The sequence below is a fragment of the Diadema antillarum genome, unplaced genomic scaffold (genome assembly GCF_040938485.1).
Source record: "Diadema antillarum isolate AM-2024a unplaced genomic scaffold, OU_Dant_1.0 seq00000463_RagTag, whole genome shotgun sequence".
Taxonomy (NCBI): Eukaryota; Metazoa; Echinodermata; class Echinoidea; order Diadematoida; family Diadematidae; genus Diadema; species Diadema antillarum.
This window is the reverse complement of record NW_027271434.1, coordinates 1,482,570-1,507,564: the sequence shown is the minus strand read 5'-3', so window position 1 is coordinate 1,507,564 and position 24,995 is coordinate 1,482,570. Positions and strand designations below refer to the sequence as shown.

The following is a 24,995-nucleotide window of genomic DNA, read 5'->3' as shown; positions in this document are numbered from 1 at the left end:
ACTTTTACAATATTTTGCACTAATTTCTTGTTACTTTTCCCCATCATCCTTCCCGTCTCAAATATACAGAACTTTGAGGTCATAAGGTCAGAGCTTGAAAGCACGATAAACAGTCAGAGTAGCTTCATGACGTAGTACGACTAATTCAAGCTACTGTACTTTAGTCTGCACATGTAGTCGGCATCCAAGCAGAGTTCTACGTTTGTGTGTTGCATGCGGTGTAGGTGCTTTCGTCCAGTCTAGCTAGACTGGAGTTTTTCATGCTATGGCCAGAGCACCCATTACAGGCTGGCTGGACTATCAAATCTTCTGCACCAATCTGCAATATATATTGTACAAATGTGTCGTCCTTATATACATAGTCGATTGCTATTTTACATACATCGTTAAAATGTCACAAGCATGAAACATCTAAACTGACTGAACACAGGAATTATCTTCCTGAGGCACATAAAGTCTATGGGACACACACACTCTTCCTAATCTCACTTCAAAATCAAATGCAAGTATCTAACTGCACCCTTTAATCTGCTCTGATAATGGGATTAAAAGAAAAGAAAAAAACAGAAACAGGGTATACGATAATCATGGTAACTCACCTCCTATACCTTACATACACGCCGAAAAAATACCACAAACAAACCAGTGACATCACAGATTACATATGCCAGAACGAAAGGTAGTCAACATAATTGATGTTGAAACCGAAAAATAAATACATGAATACAATCCTACAACACCACAATGATATACAGTTTTTAGCCTCATTTATGTTTGTAATTTCCAAAGAGGTGAAGGTGCATCCTAAAGGAAAATCCATTAGTTTTTCCGTCAATAATGAAGTTAATGCATAATATGTTTAGATAGATAGATATTTCCAGTACAATCTTTCCTACCCAACATAGCCGTTTTTCAAGAACGCTCATATACTGTTAGAGTGTAATCGCAAAAATTTTTGCAGTACCTTAATTTTCACGTATTTTGCGCTACTTTAGGCTGGCATGAATTCTAAAACCAATGAAAATCTCTTCACAAGTTTCTCTGCACATTTTGAACAGGTTGGTAATTGTGCAGCACGAATTCAAGAACCTGCAAATATGTTTTCAAGCAACTCAGTGCGAAAAATTAATCACCCAAAAATATCAACGTTTACAGTAAATGATGTTGCCATCTCATTACGAAACCTACCAAAAAAAGACAACAAATAACAAAACTCTTCAAAAACTCATACAGAAAATTTTTCAGCAAAAATTTCTTTTCAACGTCATAGTTTATGAGGCTACAGTGCTTCTGATGATTGCATAAATCACTGCTAATATCTATATGGTACATTCATGTAATTGTACAACTCAGCTTTGGACGTAAGTGTGCAAGAGGAACAGTGAGACTATTGTATGTATAGCATTTGTTTCATACATAATCTAAAAACATCTGCCTAGGTAATTTGCAGCCCTTTTGTCATACCTGAACTGTTTCAGATTCTCTGCTTCACCCCCAAACAAAGATACAGGGACGCATCACTCTAACAAATATATCAAGGAAATATACTTGTGTTGTAATTCTTTGCAAAGAACCAGTCACACATTACGAAGACACACTATGGAAACCAACTTGATGTGGTAAAAAAAACGGAGTGGCAACACGCTCAGAGCGGGTATACAAGACGAAGTGCATGTGCAGTGTAAACTGGTGGGGCTAGTTTTGTTTTGCAGTTGGTACATGCATTGCAAACAAGATGCAAATAATCTGCCCGCTGAACTATTAAGTGTCTACCGTTTCCCTGATTAAGTCATTTATTATCATCACATATTTATATTACTTTCAATTGACACACTGATGAGAAAGGGGACAGTACGGTTGGTAGATCATGTTATCACTCTGTTAACCCTTTATGTGCTTTGAGTGCTGACTACCACAAAAAAAACCCAATACTGTCTAAAGTCCCAGGCACAGAAATGGTTAAACAGAAAAATGTGATTCAGGATAAGGATCGGGACAGGATGGCCCTGGCTTTGAGTCCACCCTGAAGTATGCAAGCACCCTCACACAAATCGTGTTACTAGTACTTAATTTTGCCCCTCTCGAATGAGGTGTAAAATGGGTTCCGGGCAATGACTGAAAATGGCAAGGGCATCTGGGCGCTCACCTTACAGAAGCTATCCTGGGGAAATAATATGATGAAATCACTTACAACTGATTTTTTATGTAACAGTGATATAGAGGGCTTCACACAAATTTGCCTTGGATGAAACAAACCTGTGAGTGATAGGAAATCAAACTATTATGAAAATCCTGGTGGTGTTCATAAATAAGATCTATTACCTCCATTTTGTTTGTAATGCCCACCATGTGGAAATGGATGACTGTGTGGTGATACAACTGAGCTTGTGCCTTCAACTTTTCAACCCCTACAATGCACTGTCTACGTAAGTCTCTTCCTGCCTGTTGATGCCACTGCACCAAGTTCTGATTTTGTCGTCGAGGAAAATGGATTTCTCTTTGCTGTGGATATGATCTATGTAACAAGTAATGTCAGAAAGAAGGTAAAAATGATAACATCCTTGATTAACTTAACAGAAAATAAAGAATATGAATAAACTTTGGTACTATTGAAACTTGCTGCAAACTCCAATACACCTGCAAGTCAATATTTCTTCACACGTCAAACATTAAACAAAACAAAATGTATGAACAGACGGCTTTCATTTTTTTTTTTTTTTGCATGACAAATTTGTTTTTGTTTTCATGAAATGCAATTGCATCAGTTCCCTGCAAAACGCATGTCCATGACATCTAAATAAGTTGGTGACACACTTGTGCTCATTTTCACAGCAAATAGTGGTATCTCAAGCACACAAAACTGCACGCAAACATGATACTAAAGCTCATGAACTATATGCATCTTACAAACTTTGACTACAAAAAAAAAAAAGAATTTATACGACGAACACTGGGTATACAAAGTACCCACGGATTCCTGAGCAACACAGTTTGAATGAAGTACAAAAATAATTCGATCAAAATCCACATCGTGGTGAATATGCATTCCTCATTAGCCAAGATATTTTCTCCCATTCTCCAAAAAATGGGAATGCAATTATGGTAGAATCACCACACAGATTATACCACATCATGACGAGTTAGCAGACATAGCAGCTGACTTTGTAGAGGGAAGAATGATGTAAAAGAATGTCAGAAAGCTGGTTCATCATGAAGGTAATAAAAAAATGACCTAGTGAGACACTATCTTTCTTCTCCTATCGTTGTGTTAACTCCTACCATTCACAGTGGTAAATTTAAATAAATCTATACAAAACCTAACAAAAGAAAAGAGATGAGTATTACAAGTCTTCAAGCCTCTCTAACTATTTCAAAAGAATGTGAGATAACAAAATTTTACGCACACAATGTTGGCAAACTACAAGACGGGGAGATACGATAGTTATGATGCTATGCAGCATGAGTGGGGAAACATTTAAATTTGTGCTAGTGGGGTACAAACATCGCCTCTTCAAAAAAAACACATTTAGGATGTGAATAAAGTTAGGGTTAAAACACCTGGAGTATCAAAAACAATGGCCGATCATCAATTTACACGCTGCGGCTATAAAAGGTAGATAACCGGACTTAATAGTGGGTACATCTCTAATTCTACTGCACGAGGAGCGAGTGGTGTAAACTACATTCGTGAAGATGGCATACTGGGTGTGGCATCTCCCTGCGTCATCCAAGCGTTCTCTCTGAATGCTACATCAATGCAGCGTTCCTGATCTCACAAAGTGTTTGCAGTGTAGCACACAGCTTACAAACAGACAATGATGATGCACTTTTTTTTTTCTGTCATCTGCTGTTTCATCTTAACCTTGTTGCTCCGACGTGTCGATGTGACGGGTCTTCCCCGCGATCCTCGTCTGTCAAGCCTCTGCCTAGAAGAGCTTGATTATCGAGTCTCTGCTCTTCCCAACTCCGACCCACTTGACTGTGGAGGTGAACGGCGGTGAGAAAAGACAAGAAGTTACAATGTGCAGACGATGGAAATGAAATCAATTAATGTTAAGGATGTGCATACATAGCTGGCAGCAGTGATTCATACGGCAATAAACAGAAGATGGCGACACCTCTCATAGCTGACAAACTTACATTCACACCACCTTCAGGTTGAGCTACGGCCACTAGATTGTTTTTCAAATTATCTTACATCTTTGTTGAGTATTTGCAGTGCCTTGCTTTGCCGTGATATAGAATAACCATAACAAAACAAAACAAAAAACAAAAAATACCCAAGGAAAAAAAAAAGTGGGCACTGTTAACTCTCGACCACATTCTGAGGCAAAAGTTTCAAAACATACTTCATCAACGAGTTTTCCACTTCCCTTATTCAGTTTCTATAGTGGAGAAAAAAACCCCAGAACAAACAAGTTCATGTGACATCAACACTTAATTAAGCTGATGCACTTCAACTATCTGAAGTAATGGCCACTAATTTGCACTGTATGAAGATGCTATTGTTATACTGGACATACCACATATGGGTATGTGTTATCCCGCCCCCATCCTTCCCTTAAGATGAAAGCAACATACCTATTAAAAGAAAATGGCATGAGTATGTGACAGACTGCCAAGTTTCACAACAATTACAAGCTATTCCAGTTTGCATGTGACACAAAATCACAATACATTTTATGAATACTCTGAAACCAGAAATTTTTGCGTGCATGAAACTTCGGCAAATTTTTGAGAGGAGCCATGATTTGTGGAAGCAAAATTAATTCAATGTCATATCCTATATTGCAAAGACATTGATGGAAATGGCAGAATTCATCAAAATCTGCACAAAATCAAGATGAAATGAACAAAAATGTTGAATTTGAAAGAGAAACAGCACTTTAATCTTTTAAAGGGGAAGGCTAGTAACTGATCAGTGGGAATCAGTGGAAATGCTTGGACATGATTGTTCCAATCCTTATGGGATTCATTCAAGAGTTCATTGTATATCTATTGTTGTGTGAAAATGATTTGCTTTAGAATGGTCTCATATACAAGTAATGTGCAGTTTAATGCTTCCAGGTTAGCGTCCCTGGTCAGTGACGGAGCATTAATCTGCACATTACTTGAATATGAGACCGTTCTGAAGCAAATCATTTTCACACAACAATAGATAAACAATGAACTCTTGAATGAATCCCATGAGGATTGGAACAATCATCTCCCAGCATTTCCACTGATTCCCACTGATCAATTACTAGCCTTCCCCTTTAAACAGTTACCAATTTTACAATCAATCATGAAGTTAGCAATTTAGAGGCTTTTGAAAATTTTGCAACCAAAACCAAAACTCATATAAACAAAGGGTTAAATTTGAAAGACCACGCATTTTCACTGTACCCCATGACACACTGACACTGAATAATAAAAATCATGATAAAAACGACGCACCAAACAACAGATATGCAGTTTATGGGATTTGATGGGTGACATAACGGAGCTGTTTTGATTGATTTGATTTATCCCTTCCTAATTGGCCAAGGGACAGACATTCTCATCGAGCTTACTTGGCACCCCAATCAGCTCCTCTGCTTTCCGCACGTAGTTCTGGGCAGCCTCGGGAAGGTCCTCGAACCGCCGGGCGTTGGCCGTACACGATTTCCATCCTGGCATGGTCACGTACTCCACGTCAACCTCCTTCAGGACATCCTGCCGAGCTGTTGTTTGTGTTCAAGCACATGAAAAAACAAAAAATGAAATCATTTTTACGATTTGACATCAAATGTACTGTTGGAAGCTTGCAGTTTGGAGGTGTACAGCTGAGATGTTTTAGTTAAACCATTTTATAACTTGGTCAACCATAATGATATCATATGGCCAGACTTGTAAATTCGTCAAGAAAAATGTGATGATGTTTCCTATTCACTAAGTAACTGTAAGTTCTAAAAGTGGTCTGAAACAGGAAATCATGTGATTTCAAGAAATATACCACAGGAAAAAAAAAACGAAAAGAGGACTGTTTACAACTTATTTGATATTGCTATTCCTGCAGCAACCTTACAAACTGTACATAACTATGCTCACATGCCTTTCAAATAAATGGGCCCGATACAAGGTACCGCTTTGTTCCAACAAGCCGTTTTCACTAGAGGTTAAGAAAAGGGAGGATCTAATAAAGGAATCTTCAACAGAGAATTTATGATTTCTTTCTGACAGCAAAATGTTTGTTGTGTATTCACAATGATCACTGGTTATTTGCAGGTTTCTGTCAAAACTGCTAAATTCCTGAAATGCCTGTAAAGCTGCAAGACAAGTGGGTACTTCAACATGAGTCAGGGAGCAATAACTGGTAAATACTTGGCAATCACATGTTCCACTTCAAATTGCTATGTTTACAAATAAACAAACAGGTCTACGGAAATATTACATCCAGCATTTTTCAGCCTCTGATGACATGAGCAATTAGACACAAAGCATCAACAACAGATAATTACTTAGCATGCACGTTTTACTCCAATCCCAACAATTAATAAATCAAAGGACTTAAAAGAGATTTTATGAATTAAAAGGTTTCAATGACATTTGACCGACATTACTTGCCTAAGACAAAAGTACGTCAAAATTTTCTTTGAGCAATTGAAAGTTTTCCTGCCAGTCGTAACTACCTGATGCAAGCAACACATGCCTTCATCTTGCTTTCTCACCTGGGAAGGACTCTAGTGGTTCTCCATTGAGGACATACTTGACTCCTATCTTGATCTCATCAAAGATGTCCAAGATGTCCAACTTGGTCATGGCCAGCCTGAGTAGGGACATTAAAAAACAAATGAATATGGTGAAATCATCTCTACATAAATGAGAAATAAAACTGATACATTCGCATCTCTCATTTGTCACAATGCCAGACAATGTTCTATGCTTTCATTGCAAGTTACAATTTACACTTGCCTTGCAAAGACAAGTACAACATGGGGTTCGACATTGTGTCACAAGTGCAATTCTTCATTGTTTTTGATTACTGTAAAAGTGAATATTTTCGCGTGACTAACTTTTCGCGTTCGGCCGGAGAAGAGGAGTTTCGCATGTTTTTAATTCTGCAGAATCAAGATACCACCTATTGGAACATATATGGCAAGCAAAAATATTTGCGTGCTTTTATTTTCGCACTAGTTTCTGGTCGCGTGAAATGTGCGAAAATTTCCAATTTTACGGTAGTTTACAATATATATATACAATTTTTTTCTGTAAATACCTTTATTCTAAAAAGACATGATCACTGGGAGGCTTCAAAAGATGTCACAAACAGGCAGACTCTGCCTGCACTCATATCTGCATGTGGTATCTGTCTATGCCTAAACAGAAATCAGTGACATTCTGATTTTAATGTATGCTCGAAATGGATGGCAACAATGCCTTTGTATATAAAAGAAGTCACTTTTTTTTGAAGGGGGCTGTAGTGTAAAACATTGAAGTAGACGAAAAATTTCACTCTCTTCCATTGCTTCTAAAAATGTTGACATCTATTGGGTTTATGCAGTTAGCAGACTTCCTGAAAACAATTTTCTTCTCATAATCGATCTCCTTTAGTGCACACTATCACGCTCTTACAGCTGCAACAGGTAGTGAGCTGTGATCATGGGAATAACATGGCGTGAAGGAAAGGAGAATTGAAGCTAAAATTTCATTTGGGTTTAAAAGGTTTATATAAACAAGTAACCAACGCAATCATCGTTAAGTGTTCAAATGATGTGTGAGATCATATCAGGGCAATAACCACCCTACCCCCGGCTAATTACTAGATAGTTATAAGGTTAGAGTAAAGATTAGGGTTAAGGGTAGGTTTAGGATTCGGAGTTTGGGTTAGGGTTAGGATTATGTTCAGGATAAGGATTAGGGTTAGGGTCAGGGAAAGGGTCAGGGGAACGGTCAGGGGAAGGGTCCGGGGTAATTGCCCAGGGGGTAATTGCCCCAGACCCGTGTGAGATAGCAGCACAGCTTCTGAATCCGGACCTTTTACATCTTGATTCAGGGATATCTCTCGTAGGATTGCTTGTGTCATACGAACATGCTCTCTCGGTAGGCAAGAGTGCATTTATTCTGTTGGCGAGGTCTTGAACGGAGATGGCAGGAATGAAGGAAGAGGGGCCAAGGAAGCGAACTAATGGGGCATGTTGCCATGGAAACAGGAAGTGAGGTAAGGGGAAGCCAACCAAAAAGAGGGACCAACTGAGGGATAGGTAGACAAGCACTTTTAGAATATTTGACTCTTGAACCCTCAGAGGGCACCAATGTGGGAGTTCACGGTTGCGATTTGTGCATGTGCAAAATAAAGGTCAAATGAGAATGTTTGTATATTTGCCATTGACTTTCAAACGAAAAGAATCCTCAGGCAAATGAGGATTTGGAATGTTAAGTTGTGTGTTTCACCTTGTTAGAATGCACAGGTGAAAGTGATTCATCAATAATGTTTAACAAAAGCTGCACACACATTTCATTGACATTGAATACAAAGGTGGCATGCTTCAACAAAAAAGGCTCTGTCACAGGTCCTCTCCATGTTATTTGAAAGTCTGTGGTGTAAGGGTCAAATTAGACATGAGCTAACCATGAACTCCCTTATGGATGCATGATGACTGTGATCATTATTGCACTCGTCCATCTTCCACTTACGCTGAGAATCCATTGATCATGTTGACGTATTTCAGTAGGACCACGTCCAGCCATCCACACCGCCTCCTGCGCTTCGTCGTCACGCCAAACTCCTGGCCCGTCGACTGGAGGAGGTCTCCGATCTCCTGCAGGCAACACAAAGAGATGAAAACTGTGTTAGTAGACAGGTGGTGATACCAAACATCTGGGAGTACAGCAAGCAGCAGTCAAACTATTTCAAGAGCGCTTTCCCAAGGTCTTATCTTTGAGGTCACTTCATACATATTCATGAGGGCTACCTCCCTACTATTGACAAGATTACATAATGCACTCACTGACACTTAATCTCTTCTTTTCTGAAAGGGAAGCTAATTACAACTAAATTGTTTTGCTGACAAATACACTCATTCTTTTAAGACCAATAAGACAATTAATCATGCTTCAGGTGGTTTGGAACCTTACATTCATTAGCTCAGTTGGGAAAGCGCCGTCGCCCACTCGTGTGGTGTAGGCCTTGAAGACACCATACACCTCTCCGATGCTGCGGGGTGGCACCCCAAGTCCTGTACAGACGCCCCCTATCGAGCAGTTTGACGACGTCACATATGGATATGTTCCTGTTGGGGAAAGGTTAATAACATATTGGAATTCATACTGATGCTGCAATTGAACATGAAACCTTTGTCACAGTCTAATCTTCTGATACTGATCTAAACACAAAGATACAAAAAATATTTGACATCAAATGAATAGTACCCCTTACAAAATTTCAGTGTCTGGATATAATGTATGGAAATACCACGGTAATACAGTGCATCAAAGGAAAACAAAGTTCACAAACAAATTCTGTACTCATGCAATGAACATCAACAAGCCTGGAGAATAGTTAACACACAGATTTGTATCATTTCAATTTCCAAATTCTTATTACATCATCAATTTAGCAAATCTTGGCATTGTTTACCCCTTACCCCCACCTCCCTCCCCCCCCCCAAAAAAAAGAGAGAAACAAATGGCAAAACTCACCAAAGTCTATATCAAGCATTGTTGCATTGGCGCCCTCTACCAGGATGCGTTTGCCAGGTTCCCTGAGCATGGAGTCCATGAAATACACTGTGTCACATACCATGGGCTTGATCTTTTCTTTGTACACCTATGGTGGTCAAAAAGGGAACAAAAACAAAAACAAACAAAAAAATTGGAAGTAATTAACATATTGAGAACACATGTATATGTATGTAAACAACTATCCATATTATCTATGCAAACTGAATAACAAAATACAGAATTACTCTATCAAATCCACCCACATCCTACCCTGCAAGTTTGAGTGGCATCCTTGAATAGATGTTTCTCTTCAGGTAACATTAGACCTACTTATTGATGAAATTGCTATTAAAGTATGAAACTAAAATGACTCATATTAAGAGAATGATCAACACATATTCAATTTGTCTTCTACCTGCTTTAATTTTTGATAACATAGTAGGCAACATATTGACAATTACCTACTATCATAAAAACACAATTGATAATATTGATAATCATAAAATGGAATACAGAGTGAAGGAGGAATGCAAATGGGAAGAGAAACAGATACGGGAAGAAAAGGCAGAAGAGGAATAGAAGATGGGGAAAGATGAAGATGATGAGGGAAAGAGGAAAAACATTTACAATAAAACACATATTACTGGTAGGTAGCTTACAACTACTCTTCTTAGAGTGTGAAACATAAAACGAGAAATGTTCGCGTGCATTTTAATTTCGCGAATTTCGCGAGCGCGAAGATTCGCGAAATTAAAATGCACGCGAAAGTTCTTTTCTACACTATATGCATTGAATACCAGTTCCAGTTCGCGAAAATTTCATGCCGCTAAAAAGGCCGTCGGCTCCAATTCGCGAAAAATTCATGCCGCGAATATATCATGTTTTACAGTATTCACATCTCATCATCAGACGTTAAAGCTCAAGACCGTATCAGCTGATTTGGTGGACATTTTGACATGAGGGACCTGTGCCAGGGAACCACACCCACCTTGTATTTCTGAAGCTCAGCCTCCTCGTCTACCTCAAGCTGTGGAAAGAGCTTTTTGTGTATCCTGACCAATGTTCGGAACCTATTGGAAAAAACAACAACCGCAAACGAAGAAACAAAACAAATGACAAAACAGGCATATTTGTCCGTCTGCATCTCTATCAATCATACATATATGTAGCTGACAGTAGCGCCTGGTATTCAAGGACAATTTAATTTGTTACAATGATTTGGGCATATGGAACAATTCCTTTTCTTTCTTTTTTTTGCATCAATGTTTTCAGCCTGTCTGACTCTATCTTGGAATGCAGAACATATCCTCCCCTCCCCCCCCCCCCTTCAGTCTTGCCGTCTGCTACAGAACTCTGTATGTCACATGGGACGATGTCTCCACTGCTGGTGATAGCATACACACCGCCAGAAGTGTATCTGAGGCAGGGAGAAAGAGTTCCACATCAGATAGAGTAGCACCTGCCAGCGGCTAGTCTACTCTCCAGGTGCTTTTCTCATTAAAGCCTACTCTGGGGTTGCGACATGTCCCCTCTCATATATATGTATACAAGGTATTTGAACCTGGACGCTTGATGAAATAGGTCTTACTTGTCCGAGAAGATCTCAAAGTCTCCCATGAGGTCGCAGACCCGTAGGCCAGTCCTGCTGGCCTTGCAGGAGTAGGTTGGACCAATGCCTTTCTTGGTGGTGCCCAGACTGAAAACAAAAATAGAAAAAATGCATAAAAATTAGTAAAATAACGAAGAAAAAAAAGACCAAAAGGCTTGAAAAAAAAAGAAAACTGGACATCTCTTGACTGCAAGAGTGAAGGGGAAAAGATATCAAAAGAATGAGCAAAGAGGACAATGTCAAGTACATATCAACACAAAAACCCACATACACACACACACATACACACAAACAAACACACAAGGACATTTATACACAAAGGCAAAGATTTGCATGCTAACCCTTAACATAATTTGTTCAAATCTGATAAACATTAACTGAGATGTGGTCATAAGAGAAGTAAAACTAGTGGACATTAATAGCATAATTGATCATGTGATAATTACTGCAAAACTTTCACTCCTTGTTCACAGTGTGACTGCGATATCAAAATCTTTACTCCGCTGCATTCTACCCATTGACGACAACAGGAAATTCAACGACTAGTTTCCATTTTCTGCGCAAAAAAAAAAAAAACCTGGAGTAATTGAGCTGTTAAGCTGTGTCACATGCTGAAAGGGATGATATAGTTTGGTTGAAATGGGGCTTCAGGTTTTGAACTTTGGGGGGAGATAATGAGAAACCTGTTATGAAATATAAAGAGCATACATTTCTGTGAGAAATGTAAAGTTTATGTGATGACAATTGGTTTTGAAATTGCTGAGATATCCAGAAACAAAGAGGTCCTAATAAAAGATGGGTACCACCTTTTATTGGGACCACACTGTTTTACTTAGTTTTTAGATATTTCAGCCATTTCAAAACAGATTTCCATCAAATAAACTATAATTCCTCTTAGAATGGTATGCTCTTTAATATTTCATAAATGGTTTGTAATTATCTCGCAAAAAGTTAAAATCTAAATCCTGATCTCAAGATAACATTGGTGGGAATGGAATGGGGGGGGGGGGGGGGGTGGGGGTGGCAGATTAAAGACCATGAGGGGCTGATATACATGATATATTCATTCCCCTGACAGGTGATATATATAATTTTATATTCTCATCTCTTGCCATACATCACAGTTACTATACACACCATGCATTCGTTCATAAGCTAAAGATATGGTGATCAATCAATTGGGGCACCAGCACTACATGTACCAGGGAGGTAGAAAGAGAATCAAAAGTTAGTATTAGCATTACTCTTGTACTAAAGTTAAAATGTTAGCAGTATCTCCAACTTGCATTAATATGTGTGAGTCTCATCAGTGATAGTGAGAGTATTGCTCTAAATATCAAAAACTTTTCTTTTCTATGGTTAAAGTGCACTGATCACTAATAATATCTACAATGAAAAGAAGAGAATATCTAACTTTCAATGTGGACATGGAGACTTAAGTCTACAGGTCAAGCACAATGACCTCATTCTAGACAGAAATTTTCTATGACACAATATAGGATTAGTGTGCACAATATGGCGGAAACCATGGCACACTTATGTAACTTGGTCACACTTTCATTGGGTATTTCTTTTTCATTTTGTTATTATTATTCATTTTTGACATGTTTCAACATTTGAATAAAACCTGAACAATTTCATATTGTATCAATGCAGCACATTTTAGTGGTTTACAAAACGTACTTAATGTTTTACGAAATATCTTATTATAAGACATAAACATGCTTGAAAAGTGTACCCAACTAAACATTGGTACTCAGAAAGTGTTCAGCACCAATCATTACGCATTTTCCTTTTCTACATTTTTCAATGACTGGCCCTACTCTTGAGCTAAGGTGATATAAAATCGCAGTAAAAACATGAAACAGATACCTGTCATTGTCATATGTGTATTATATCATACTGCACAGGGCATACTCTGATCCCTTTCCAGATGTACACAGAACTGCTGTTAGCTGGTCTTAAGTGCATTGATATCATCGGCTGGTTACATAATCATTTGTGCACATACTATAATCATCAGTGCACAGCAGCACACTGTTGTCAACCTTTCACACTCTACTCAATGGTATCCACACCACAGTAACCTGCTCTGGGCAAGTGACTCGTCTGAATACCATCTTTTCCCAGGACAGGACCACTCCTTTTCAAACTCTTGCACCTCATTATTTGTGCTGACAATACCCCTCACCACTCCCCCCCCCCCACCCCTCCCATGACATGGCAATCAAGGCTACATGACATTCTGCAGCATTTGCAAAATGCTATGGGCAGAAACACATTTAGGAGGTGTTCCCATGAATTAACACCTCAGACACATACTAGACACTATTATATTGATACAGTTATTTATGACTCTGTTGTACCAAACCAAGATAAGGATATCTCAATTTTCCTCTGTTGAGAAACAGTGGCAAGGCCTAGAAGTGCTAGTCTTCATTAGACTTCTCAATTTCCCAGTGGACCAATATTTCTGATCACTGATTTCAGGAAACAATAGCTCGAAAGCATTGTTTAACAATGTTTTTAGTATAAAAATCTGAACTACATGTTACGGTCCTACATGCTATATCAGAATGTCTGATATTGTGTATTAAAGTATGAAGCTATGGAAAAACTTAGGCCTCAAAATACACGCTCAATGTTAAAAAAAAAAAAAAAAATAAGGCAAAGTGACTTTACTTCCCTTACTCAATAATTCCCATACAAACAGTAGAGTCAACTGCTATAAAAACAGTCAACACAAATACAGAAATTATTGGTGCTCATTCTATCATGTCCTGGATACACACCAGAGACCCTAAATGAGGTGTTCAATGTACAAAACAGTAGAGTCAACTGCTATAAAAACAGTCAAAACAAATACAGAAATTATTGGTGCTCATTCTATCATGTCCTGGATACACACCAGAGACCCTAAATGAGGTGTTCAATGTACAAAACAGTAGAGTCAACTGCTATAAAAACAGTCAAAACAAATACAGAAATTATTGGTGCTCATTCTATCATGTCCTGGATACACACCAGAGACCCTAAATGAGGTGTTCAATGTACAGTTGTACTTAAAAGCTGCAGGAACCATAATTCATGATCTCTATTAATTCACATGACTCATATATGGCTCGCAAAACACACACAACATACCCAACGGGGGGGGGGGGGGAAAAATTACAAAACCCAGCTATGACTATTACTGATTTTCACTTCCTGTTTCTTTGGTAGAATGGCTGGCTGTGGCGATTCAAACACCTTCCAAATCTTCAACGCTAAGGGTAATGTACTGGCTGTAAATGTGAAAATTTTTGCGATGTTGAAATTTGCGCATTTCGCGCAACCACAAACTAGCGCAAAAACAAAAGCACACGAAAATTATTGTTTGCCATATGTCCCAGTTGTTGACGTGTCCATTCCGCGAAATTAAAAGCATATGAAACTCATCTCACCTAGTCGAGCACGAAAACTTCCTCACATGAAAATATCCACTTTTAAAGTACCATACTACATAATTATGTGTCCCCTTTAGTGGGAACCCCATATGAACTCACATGCCATTCTTGTCAAAACCTCTCATGGTCGCATTATCTTTCTTTCTCTCCCATACTGAAAAGTCTAGGTTTGAATCAAGACAAATAAGCAACATTCAAACCAAGTAGACAAACCCTCTGCAAATAAAAGAAAATAACAACAATCACATGGATGCACAACACAGACAATGTTGGCGGGGGGGGGGGGGGACCAATAATGAACGACTCATTATCTAACAACTCATAGGCTAACAGAAAGAGGCAAATAAACAGATATAAATTGGAATAAAAACAAAACAGGACGCGGTCCTGGCGGGGTGACTTCGTGTCAGAAGCATTATTACTCATAAGGAAACAAACTTGACTGATGTTGCATGATAACAAATGCTTTTAACTGAGAAACAGCGTCATCAATTAAGCATGTCCATGGATTATAATGGCATGCCAGACAGATCTTATTTTCATGGCACTGTGATTTGGGACATACATTATGTCAATACAAAGGTTCTGGCCTGCCAAATTTTTTTATTTATTAATTTTTTTTTTTTTTTTTAAGAAGAAGAAGTAGTGTTCATGTTCACATCTTAATCTACTAAGTATTTCTGTCACTCTATACATACAGACTATTTAATAGACAGCATTAAACTTTGTGTGTATGTGTGTTTGGATGAATGTGTGAGCGTGTGCGTGTGAGTATGTACGCATGCGAATTACCAGCCCTTGGTTTGGAAATTAAAAACATGAGAGGGTATTTTGGTTTGATCTTGGCACAAACTGAATTGTAACAATGTCACATGACAGTCACATGACCATATTTAACAAAAGAGCAACGCCCTCTTACAGGGCTCCATGTGACAAACTTGATACCCTCCGCCCAGGTAAACATGCACACATGTTGATCAGTCAGCACTGGTTTCGAAATAAGTGTAGTTTAGTGTCATCCTCCGCCACCAGTGAACATTTTTTTATGACTAACGTGAACAGGGTGAGCTCCACTTTTGTTTTGTTTCTTCGTCAGGCGCCAAAGCACACTGAAACGTGGAAAGATGTTTACTCAGAGCAAAGCTGATAAGCATTTCAAGGTAGCACAAAACGAAAGAAACACATGAACATCAGAAAGAGAAAGAATGAGAAAGAAATGAAGTTGGACTTTGGGCTGAGCAAAATTACGACATCGTTGAAAAGGGTGGTAATGGCATATAAATACAATAGATTTTGCATTTGTTAGTAGGGAACAAACAAACAAACAAATGGCCACAAAAAACGGCTTACAATAAAAGGTAGCACAAAAGGACATGGAACACACATCTATAAATCATACCAGACGTCCACAGCCTACAGACAGCCGCTGGAATATGGAGCACACATACACATTACATCCACAAACAAGATTCCACTATGAAAGCAGTTGGAAATGGCATTAGAAATGAGATCAGAGCACCTGCCTGGGATAAATGGAAACCTTCAACAGTGATGAATTCAATCATTAGCTGTCTAGAGAGCTCCCTCGCCTCTTTCTGATACCAAAAGCATCCAGCTGCTCCCGCTCCCGTTGTTATTGGTTTTCTTCATTGCTAATCCATGCCTTTTGACTTATCTAAGTGCATAATTTGTCAAATTAATTACGCCAGCTGCACCAGTTGTATTTGACCTCAAGTCAAAACTGGGTTAATAAATTGGTACAGGTATGGGTTTTCTAATCTGGAATTATGCCTCTGACCAGGAAAGTGTCATAGAAAGAGAAGAAATCGGAATCTCTCTTTCGCACCCATACTCTGTGCCGCGGAGAAGTTAATACTAATACGTAAATGCACTCCATCGCAGGTGTTAATAAATCGCTCTGACAGAAGAGAGCACTTCTGTTTTGGTACCACAGGTATGCATCATTCCTAAATAACAAAAAGCCTTGCAAGCAGCAGTTCACTTTCCCTTTCAATATTTTTGCAGTGCTCAGTAATTTAGTGTGCCAAGAACAGGACATGGGGGAAAAAAATCTGTAAAAAAATTGTAGTTTTCTAAAACCTGTAAAATGTTACTGAAGTATGCACTTGCCAATTACATAATCGCAAAGATTTAACATTCAACTGCTAAACCTGGCAAACAAAATCATGCACAAATATGTGCAAGATGGTTAAATGTTAACTTTTTTTTAGAAATGGTAATCTAATACCCTTTACCTGATTCTCACTGTCCTTCCTAACAACTGTCCTTGTATCTTATTCTCCTATCTCCATTAGTGCAGCCTTAATTACCGGCTCATTGCTGTCCTTCCACTGTCGCTAGCTGTCTATACCTTAAAAAAAAAAAAAAAAGAAAAAAAAAAGAAAAAAAAAAACCCTCTCCCTATGTCACTTCCCTCCTTTACATTATACACATTATAATCCCACAAACCTCTCTTTCTCACTTACATCATCACACAAGAAACATAGATACACTGTATACATACATGTATATATATATTCAGTCCTTGGACATTAATAACAAGGAGATTTGATGAAAACTGGAAGGATTTGTTCCGCACAATTACTCATGCATGACTCAGGGCTATGCGCAGATTATTTCACAGGATTATTTTATAGTCTCATTAATTTTGCATTATAGACTTGTGTAGAAGAGAAGCTGTGTGGTAAGATGTCTTGTATGGAGAATGAAACCTAAATATTTTGAATTAAAGGAAATGCAGCAATAGTAAAAAAACATCAGCAAAGTTTGAAAAAAATTTGGCAATCAGCTGAAAATTTATGAATTTTCAAGGATTCAGTACCGCCATCACTGGATGAGAAGACTACAACAGTCTGTGATGTCACACATGGATAACGACATCAAGAAAAGTGGGAAAATTCAACATATTTTTGCTTTTTTAGAATTTGTTAACAGAACTTTCAGAAAGCAGTGGGAATACTATTACTCACAACATTACTATGCTAGTAACAAGTCGAGGAAAATTGCACTTTTGATAAAAAAAATTAATTCTTTTTATATTTTCTTTATCTTGTCATACATACTGTAAACATGTGATGTCACAAACTGTAGCAGTCTTCTCATCCAGTGAAGGCTGCACAAGAACTTTAAAAATCCCTAACTTTTCAACAAATTGTCTGAATTTTCCTAAAACTTCAGTGTTCTAAACTTGCTGAATTCACTCAATTCACATGTATATTTGGGTTTTCATTCCCCTTCATATTCTTGAGTGCAACATAATTCTGCACATCCACAAATTATGATATTGCGCCCCCCCCCCCCCAAAACAAAGAAAATAGTAATCACATTTCGTAAGTCGCTGGAAGGCTTTAAATCACACATCAAAGTCATATGTGATGCCAATGGCAATATGGTCAACTTTCTAGTATTTGGACTTACATCTTAGCAAATCAGGATTTAGCACTTAAAGGACAAGTTCACCTTCATAGACATGTGGGTTGAGTGAATGCAGCAATATTAGTAGAACACATCAGTGAGAGTTTGAGCAAAATCGGACAATCCGTTAAAAAGTTATGAATTTTTGAAGTTTCTGCTCAGACACGGCTGGATGAAAAGACTACTATAGCTTGTGATGTCACATGACTACAACGATATAAAGAAAGAATAAAGAAAATTCGACATATTTCCATTTTTCTCGCATAACAAAAGAACACTCGACTTCTCTCTTTCAGAAGGCAGGGGGAATAATATTACCCTTAACATACGTCAGTAGCAAGTCGAAGAAATGTGCACTTTATTCAAAAAGTAAAGTTTTGTGAAATTCTCTTTTTATTTTCCTTATATAGTTGTACGCATGTGACATCATACACTGTAGTAGTCTTCTCTTCCAGCAGTGACTGCGCAGATACTTAAAATATTCATAACTTTTGAACGGATTGTCCAATTTTCCTCAAACTTTCACTGATGTGTTCTACTAATATTGCTGCATTCTCTCAATCCTTGTGTATGTGAAGGTGGACTTGTCCTTTAATTCCATATATGGACCCTCTGAACACAAATACTGACAAAAATCAAAACTGGAACAATGTTCACTAGAACTGGCCCCCTGATAACCTGTCATAGTAGACCAGTGACAACCGACCAGTATGAGAGAGAGAGAGAGTATTGAATGGTAAACAGCTTTACTACAAGAGGCAGGATAGGAAACATGCTATTTGTTTTTACTAGAGATACCTCACCATCTATATCTGAATCAGACCATGGTAAGCTGTACAATGACCTTTATGTATTGGTCATGTGGTCTCACTCCCAGGCTGCTCAATATTTAAAGGGATGGTACAGTATTGGTAGAGCTGAGGATTTGGCTTTTAACTTTTTGCGAGATACCAAGAAACCACTTCTGAAATGGTACAGAGCATGCCATTTTAAGAGGAATTCAAAGTTTATTTGAAGAAAATCGGTTTTGGAATGGCTGAGACATCCAAAAACAAGGTAAAACAAAGCGATCGTAATAAATTGTGGGTCCCATATTTTAATAGTATTGCTCTGTTTTGGGTATCTCAGCCATTTCATAACCAATTTTCATCAAATAATCATTGAATTCCTCTTGGAATTACATGCTCTTTCATATTTCATATGAGGTTTCTCATTATCTCACCCAAAGTGTTAAAAACCTGAAGTTAGGTCTCAACCAAAACTATACGAGCCCTTTAAGCCAATCTTAGCTGCATTAAGGTGTGGAATGACAGTAGTTAAAAAACAACAGCAATAAATATATGCAGAGCACAATATCTTTGTGTAGAATAAAGCTTTGAAAAGACACACCATAGCCACAGGTTTTCTTGTCTGCCTTCATCATTCCTTGAACTCATTCAGGTGTGAATCATGGAGTTTTTGCCTGGAAGGAAGGCTAGGCTGGATACAGTAACTGCTGCGATCTATATAATGTTTCACTACATTGGCACAGCTGTGTTTGTGTGCATGTGGGGCATTATGGTTCTCTGGCAGCTAGGCAATAGGAAAGCAAAACCAGTCATATCCGTACATCGCAATCAAACTAACCCAGCTTATTCACACTGATTCCCCCTTTTAATCACTTCACATAACACGTCAAAGGCAGTTATCGCCAAAATAATCAAGAGCTTTTCTTCCGATTGCCCATTCAGCCTTTAAAGTGGTCGACAGATGACTCGTGCGTGACCTATATTGTCGGGACACAGTGAGAACAATTTCCAGGCGCTACTCACACTGGCAAAAGGCATTCTTGCCTACTTCCAAGTGAAAAAAAAAAGAAGGGACAAACTTACTGCGCTGTTCACTGTATAATACGAATGGCTCAAAATGTCATGGGTTGAATAGATACCGGACAGAATGGTAAATGGACTGAGGGGTTTAAATTGTTAATTAGTTCAGTCAGTGCTGAAGCTGCAAAAAGCTTATACCATCGTATCATGTACAAGTTGTGAAAAAGTGGCCATAGGGTGTCCTAAAATACTGTGCAAAAGTTTAAAATGTTTTACAAGAAAAAAAAAATCAGCTATCCCTGGACAAGGGGATAGAAACATAGCCACTTACTGCTATGAATACTGGTATCTTGATCTCATTTTCTTGCTCTCTCTCTCTTACACTTTAACTCCACCAACATCAGGTCAACTTACTATAGCTACATTCACACAGAGGCTAATCATTGATGGCAGCTAATCATTACTGGAAAGAGTGAGTGTCCACACGACACCTAATCTTCAAGATTATACTTTCTCAAGTGGGAGTCCCACTTGGTGACAAACACACAGAACTGGGAGAAACACACACTTTCAGCACTTGTGAGGGATCTGATAATGTGAGACAATACAGCAACTACGCACTCCACTCACTCACTGGGGGTTAACCTGGAAGCTAATATGAACTGGAGAGGTTACGCTAACTTACTAGTCTTATTTACGTCGATATAGGGCAATTTGTCAATCAGTTGCAATGAAAACATCTCGACAGAAGAATTTCCTGAATTTAAATAACTTTATAGTTTGTTGATCATCGTTTCCACATGATTCTAAAAAAAAAGGTGGGGACGCCCCACAGCTTGTGGGTAGAGTGCAAACAATACGAATCTCTTAAGTTTTAATCATTGACCAACCTTAAACATTGCTCACTTTCAAATGCATCTACATGGGCATAAACTACAAGCTAATCATGGAAGTTTAAAACTTTAAAAGTTTCAAATCTAATCTTTAAGATTTGCACCATTGTGTGAACTTAACGTATGGCATAAAGAGATCAAGGTTAGGGGTGCATGCTTGAACGTGATACATGATTTTGTGCATTAAATTCAAAACACATCCAAGCCACCATACTATTCTTCTCTACTGTAAGAGAAGAACTGAGTAACATCTCTGAAGCAGACTCTTTTAATAAATGCCCCTTCCCCCCAAAACCCCCCCCCAAAAAAAAAACCCAAGAAATTCAAAAGAAAAGAAAGACTTCAAAGAAAGGCACCGATTCTCACAAACAAAACTAAAGCCTAACCTTGTCCCACAAATCTATATTCATGTAAGTGTTATGAATAGAAGTTGTAGCATATACATGGCATAGAAAATAACTCACCTTGACTTGTTCTTAGACTTCTCTTGCTCTTGCAAGCCATCTACTTGCTGATGTAAATCCAGCACTAACAAAAAAAAAAAAAAAGATATATCAATAATAATTCTCATTGCTGCTACACAGAGAAAAAAAAAAAGAACTGTCAAACGGTCTGTAAAACTGTGTAAACATGCTGAGAAATAGCAGTAAGAACAATGGAGAGTACTTTGGAAATAGGGGATTGGTACAAATGTAGTTTCAGAAGATTAAAAAAAACCCAAACAAACACTCATACACACACATACACACACATGCACAAAACAAACTCTTCCACTGATATAAGATGCTTGGATTCCTGACAGAATTATACACGTATGTGCTGACAAATACCCAAACTTAAGCTGTTTTCAATGAATATTATATATCATGTTATATTTTTCACTTTCATCTTGACAGTAACCCTCAGCAAACACCATTTCTAAATAATCAGTTGCCAGAAAGGGATAAATATGGCAGACCAAAAATATGAAGCCTACTTTTCTTCCATTAAAAACAAACAAAGAAGAAGAATATAAGATACTGTCATGTCTCATTCAGAAATGGATTATGGAAGATGATGAGCAGAAGACTTAATTTCAAGAATGAAATCATGAAGACAAATGTCAATGGAAATAAAGAGCACTGAGGGTCAACTTCTCACCAAGATGGGCCCTGTCCGAGATACGGAGCCTTTCGTGCCATCCATTCAGTCCCTTTGTAAGAGCCTTCTCAGCCTCCTCAAACAGCCCTGGTAAGTGGACGACCAGGCCATTGCCTGCATGATTCCAGGATTACATTGTAAACAACATTCAATCATATTTTGTTAATGATTTGTTAGACGAAGAAGGAAATGTATTATCATTTACTGCCTTTAAGATGTTGACGTTAATTTTTTAGATTATTTTGGAATATGTCATGCGGTTAAAAAAGCAGGTTGTGATGGAAGTATGAATAATATGGAAAAGTTTTGTCAACGAATTATACCTGATATTTTAAAATTGGTTGTAAAACATCGTAAAGGATGTTCACATATTTATGCTGTTTTGCTAAAGAATAGAAACAATGTACAATGTAAAGGATTTTTAAAATGGTGACAACTGATACAACTTGAAGAAAAGAAATGGCAATCTTTTTCGTTGGCCCCATTCAAGAGCACGGAAGATGTTAATTTATGATGGTTTCAGTTTAGAATACTTAATAGAATTTTATATACAAATAAGATGTTGAATAGAATTGGATTGGTTGAGAGAAAAGAATGTTTATTTTGTAATGTGTATGTTGAGACTTTAATACATTTTTCGAGTGAGTGTCAATATGTTGATAGATTGTGGGTTGAAGTAAGAGAATGGATTAATGTTAACACGGGGTTAGAAATAGCATTTTTTTACGATGGATAATAAATTATTTGGTTTTGGGGGTATTAACAATTCGGCATTGAATTGTATTACCATGCTTGTGAGATATGAAATTTATGTTTGTAAAATAAGACAAAATAATACCTCGTTTTGATTTATGTAAATATAGTATAAGGGAATATTATGATAAAGAGAAATTTATTGCAAGAAATTATCATAAGTTGCAAGTGTTTCAGAAAAAATGGTGTCTCTTTAGACACCTTTTTTCTTGATGTATATTGTATTGAATTCGAAAAAAGTATGATGCTATTTGAAATACACTCAGCAAAAAAAGAAAGTAAACACTTTTTCGAGGTCAAATTTTTCCTCAAAGATTTGTATGAAAATCAATGTATTATATACCATATTAAAGGTGATTTAATTGCCTATTAAGCTAATAGGTTAATTAGAAAGAAAACTTTACGCATGAGTAAGCACATTCGATTTTGTCCTCCCAAGGCACAAAATTAAAAATTGCAAAAATTGACAAGTTCTCTTTTATTTGCAAATGCCCTTCATAATAACATTGACAACAAAAGACCAGTTTAACACAATGAGAGACATAAATAAAATAGGAAAAATAAGTTTTTGTTCTCTTTATCTCTTTATAACCTCTAAGAAAACAAAGTGGGAAACTAAAGGGAAAAACAAAAACTTTCTGTCAAGTCAAACTTCAAATGACAAAGGGAATAATAAGCATAAAGATGGTTAAATGAGCAGAATTTCTTTATCTATTTATTTCAATCTAGTGATTTACGAATCCATGTGACAATTTCAAGAACCAAACATTATTTACAATTTCCAAATTATAAAAAAACCTTAAATTTCTACCATTTTTGTTAATTATTACTTCTTCTCTCATTTAATTTGAATTTAGATTTGACATAAGATGCTTTATTTTCCCCCTTTATTTTTAGCTTTCAATGATCTTTTGGTCTTTAAAGATATCATAGAGATCAAAGGTTTATTTTTGCAACTTAATTCATGTTTCTTTTTGTGTGAAATCTGTTGTTTGTTCTTATTGTTCTATGGAAGAGCACATACACATGAATGGCAAATTGTTCAGTTTTGCAATTTTTACTTTTGTGCCCTGGAAGAGAAAAACAATGGTGTTTACTCATGCGTGAGATTTCCCTTTTTGATGATCTACCAGGTTGATAGCCAATTAAATTACCTTCAATATGGTATATAATACATTAGCTTTCAGCCAAATATTCTATGAGAAATCTAAACTTGAAAAAGCATTTACTTTCTTCTTTTTTTGCTGAGTGTATGTTGTACGTGTACAGATGAAGGAGAATAATAAATATCCCAGTGAGGGGGAAAAAAACAACAACACTCAATCATCCATTGCAAACAAAACAAAACAAAAAATCACATCTAGTCACAGTTAATGGCAGCGAAGTGCATGTATTCCTTTGTATGTTTGTGCCCAGCACACCAGTGTACAACAAAAAAAAAAAAATTAATACTACAAGTAATTTAGTTTATAGGTCTGTCTACACAGGCAAATATACATTTCAGTTGACTGCATGTAACATGAACATTGCACAAAGAAATTACCATTTCTGTGAAATTTGACGCTTCCAAAAAGATCACCCCATCCTATAGGTGCTATCCTACCTCATACAAAATGAACAATAATAACTAATATACATTATTACAGTAAGGATGATATTTATTAAATCCCTGCACTGGACTTCCTATATGAAATTCACATTGATAGCATTTCCATGACAATGATGAAAGTCTGTATCGTCACCCTAATGATGCAGAATGAAATTCACTTTTTGGATCTCGCGCAGCAGAGCTGTATTTGCGAGAGCAAAAGTGCTAATGATGTATCACTTGTATATTAAACATCAGGTGATAACATCAAGTATCTACAGTTCATTCATTCAAGAGCCTGTCCTCTATATTTAGATATTCTTGATACGGTACCATTACTGTTACAGGGACATTGTGCTATTGAACCAAGTTGTTTCCATTTTATCCAGTGCATTGTACCATAATTCATTGATCAGTTATGTAAATTCCCATGTTTATTATTGACCATGAAAGAGAATCTAAAGCTGAATCAGAGTCACAGGACAAGCTACAGGTTTCACTGACACTTTCCTTCCTTACGACATTTGTATCAGGTATGACAGACACACGTATGTTGAATTCTCAGGCAAGTACTTTAAAATGATGCATAAGGTTTAGGTACTGTTTACCGTTGATTTAAAAAAGAAATGTTTGAGATATCAC

General features: G+C 37.3%; 1 protein-coding gene across 1 annotated transcript in view; it reads right to left on the bottom strand.

Moving 5' to 3' along the window:
- Positions 1 to 3,898: 3,898 nt before the first annotated feature.
- The window catches only part of LOC139733222 (adenylosuccinate synthetase isozyme 1 A-like), a 45,428-nt gene continuing 24,331 nt past the window's right edge, over positions 3,899 to 24,995 (bottom strand). The window contains exons 3-12 of the mRNA XM_071644061.1: positions 22,013 to 22,126; positions 21,337 to 21,400; positions 11,270 to 11,377; positions 10,670 to 10,751; positions 9,661 to 9,787; positions 9,097 to 9,251; positions 8,656 to 8,780; positions 6,690 to 6,787; positions 5,553 to 5,702; positions 3,899 to 3,979 (exon numbers count right to left, since the gene is read on the bottom strand). Coding sequence (XP_071500162.1) covers positions 3,927 to 3,979; positions 5,553 to 5,702; positions 6,690 to 6,787; positions 8,656 to 8,780; positions 9,097 to 9,251; positions 9,661 to 9,787; positions 10,670 to 10,751; positions 11,270 to 11,377; positions 21,337 to 21,400; positions 22,013 to 22,126 — 1,076 coding nt within the window. The 3' untranslated portion in view covers positions 3,899 to 3,926. The remainder of the gene's footprint in view (positions 3,980 to 5,552; positions 5,703 to 6,689; positions 6,788 to 8,655; positions 8,781 to 9,096; positions 9,252 to 9,660; positions 9,788 to 10,669; positions 10,752 to 11,269; positions 11,378 to 21,336; positions 21,401 to 22,012; positions 22,127 to 24,995) is intronic.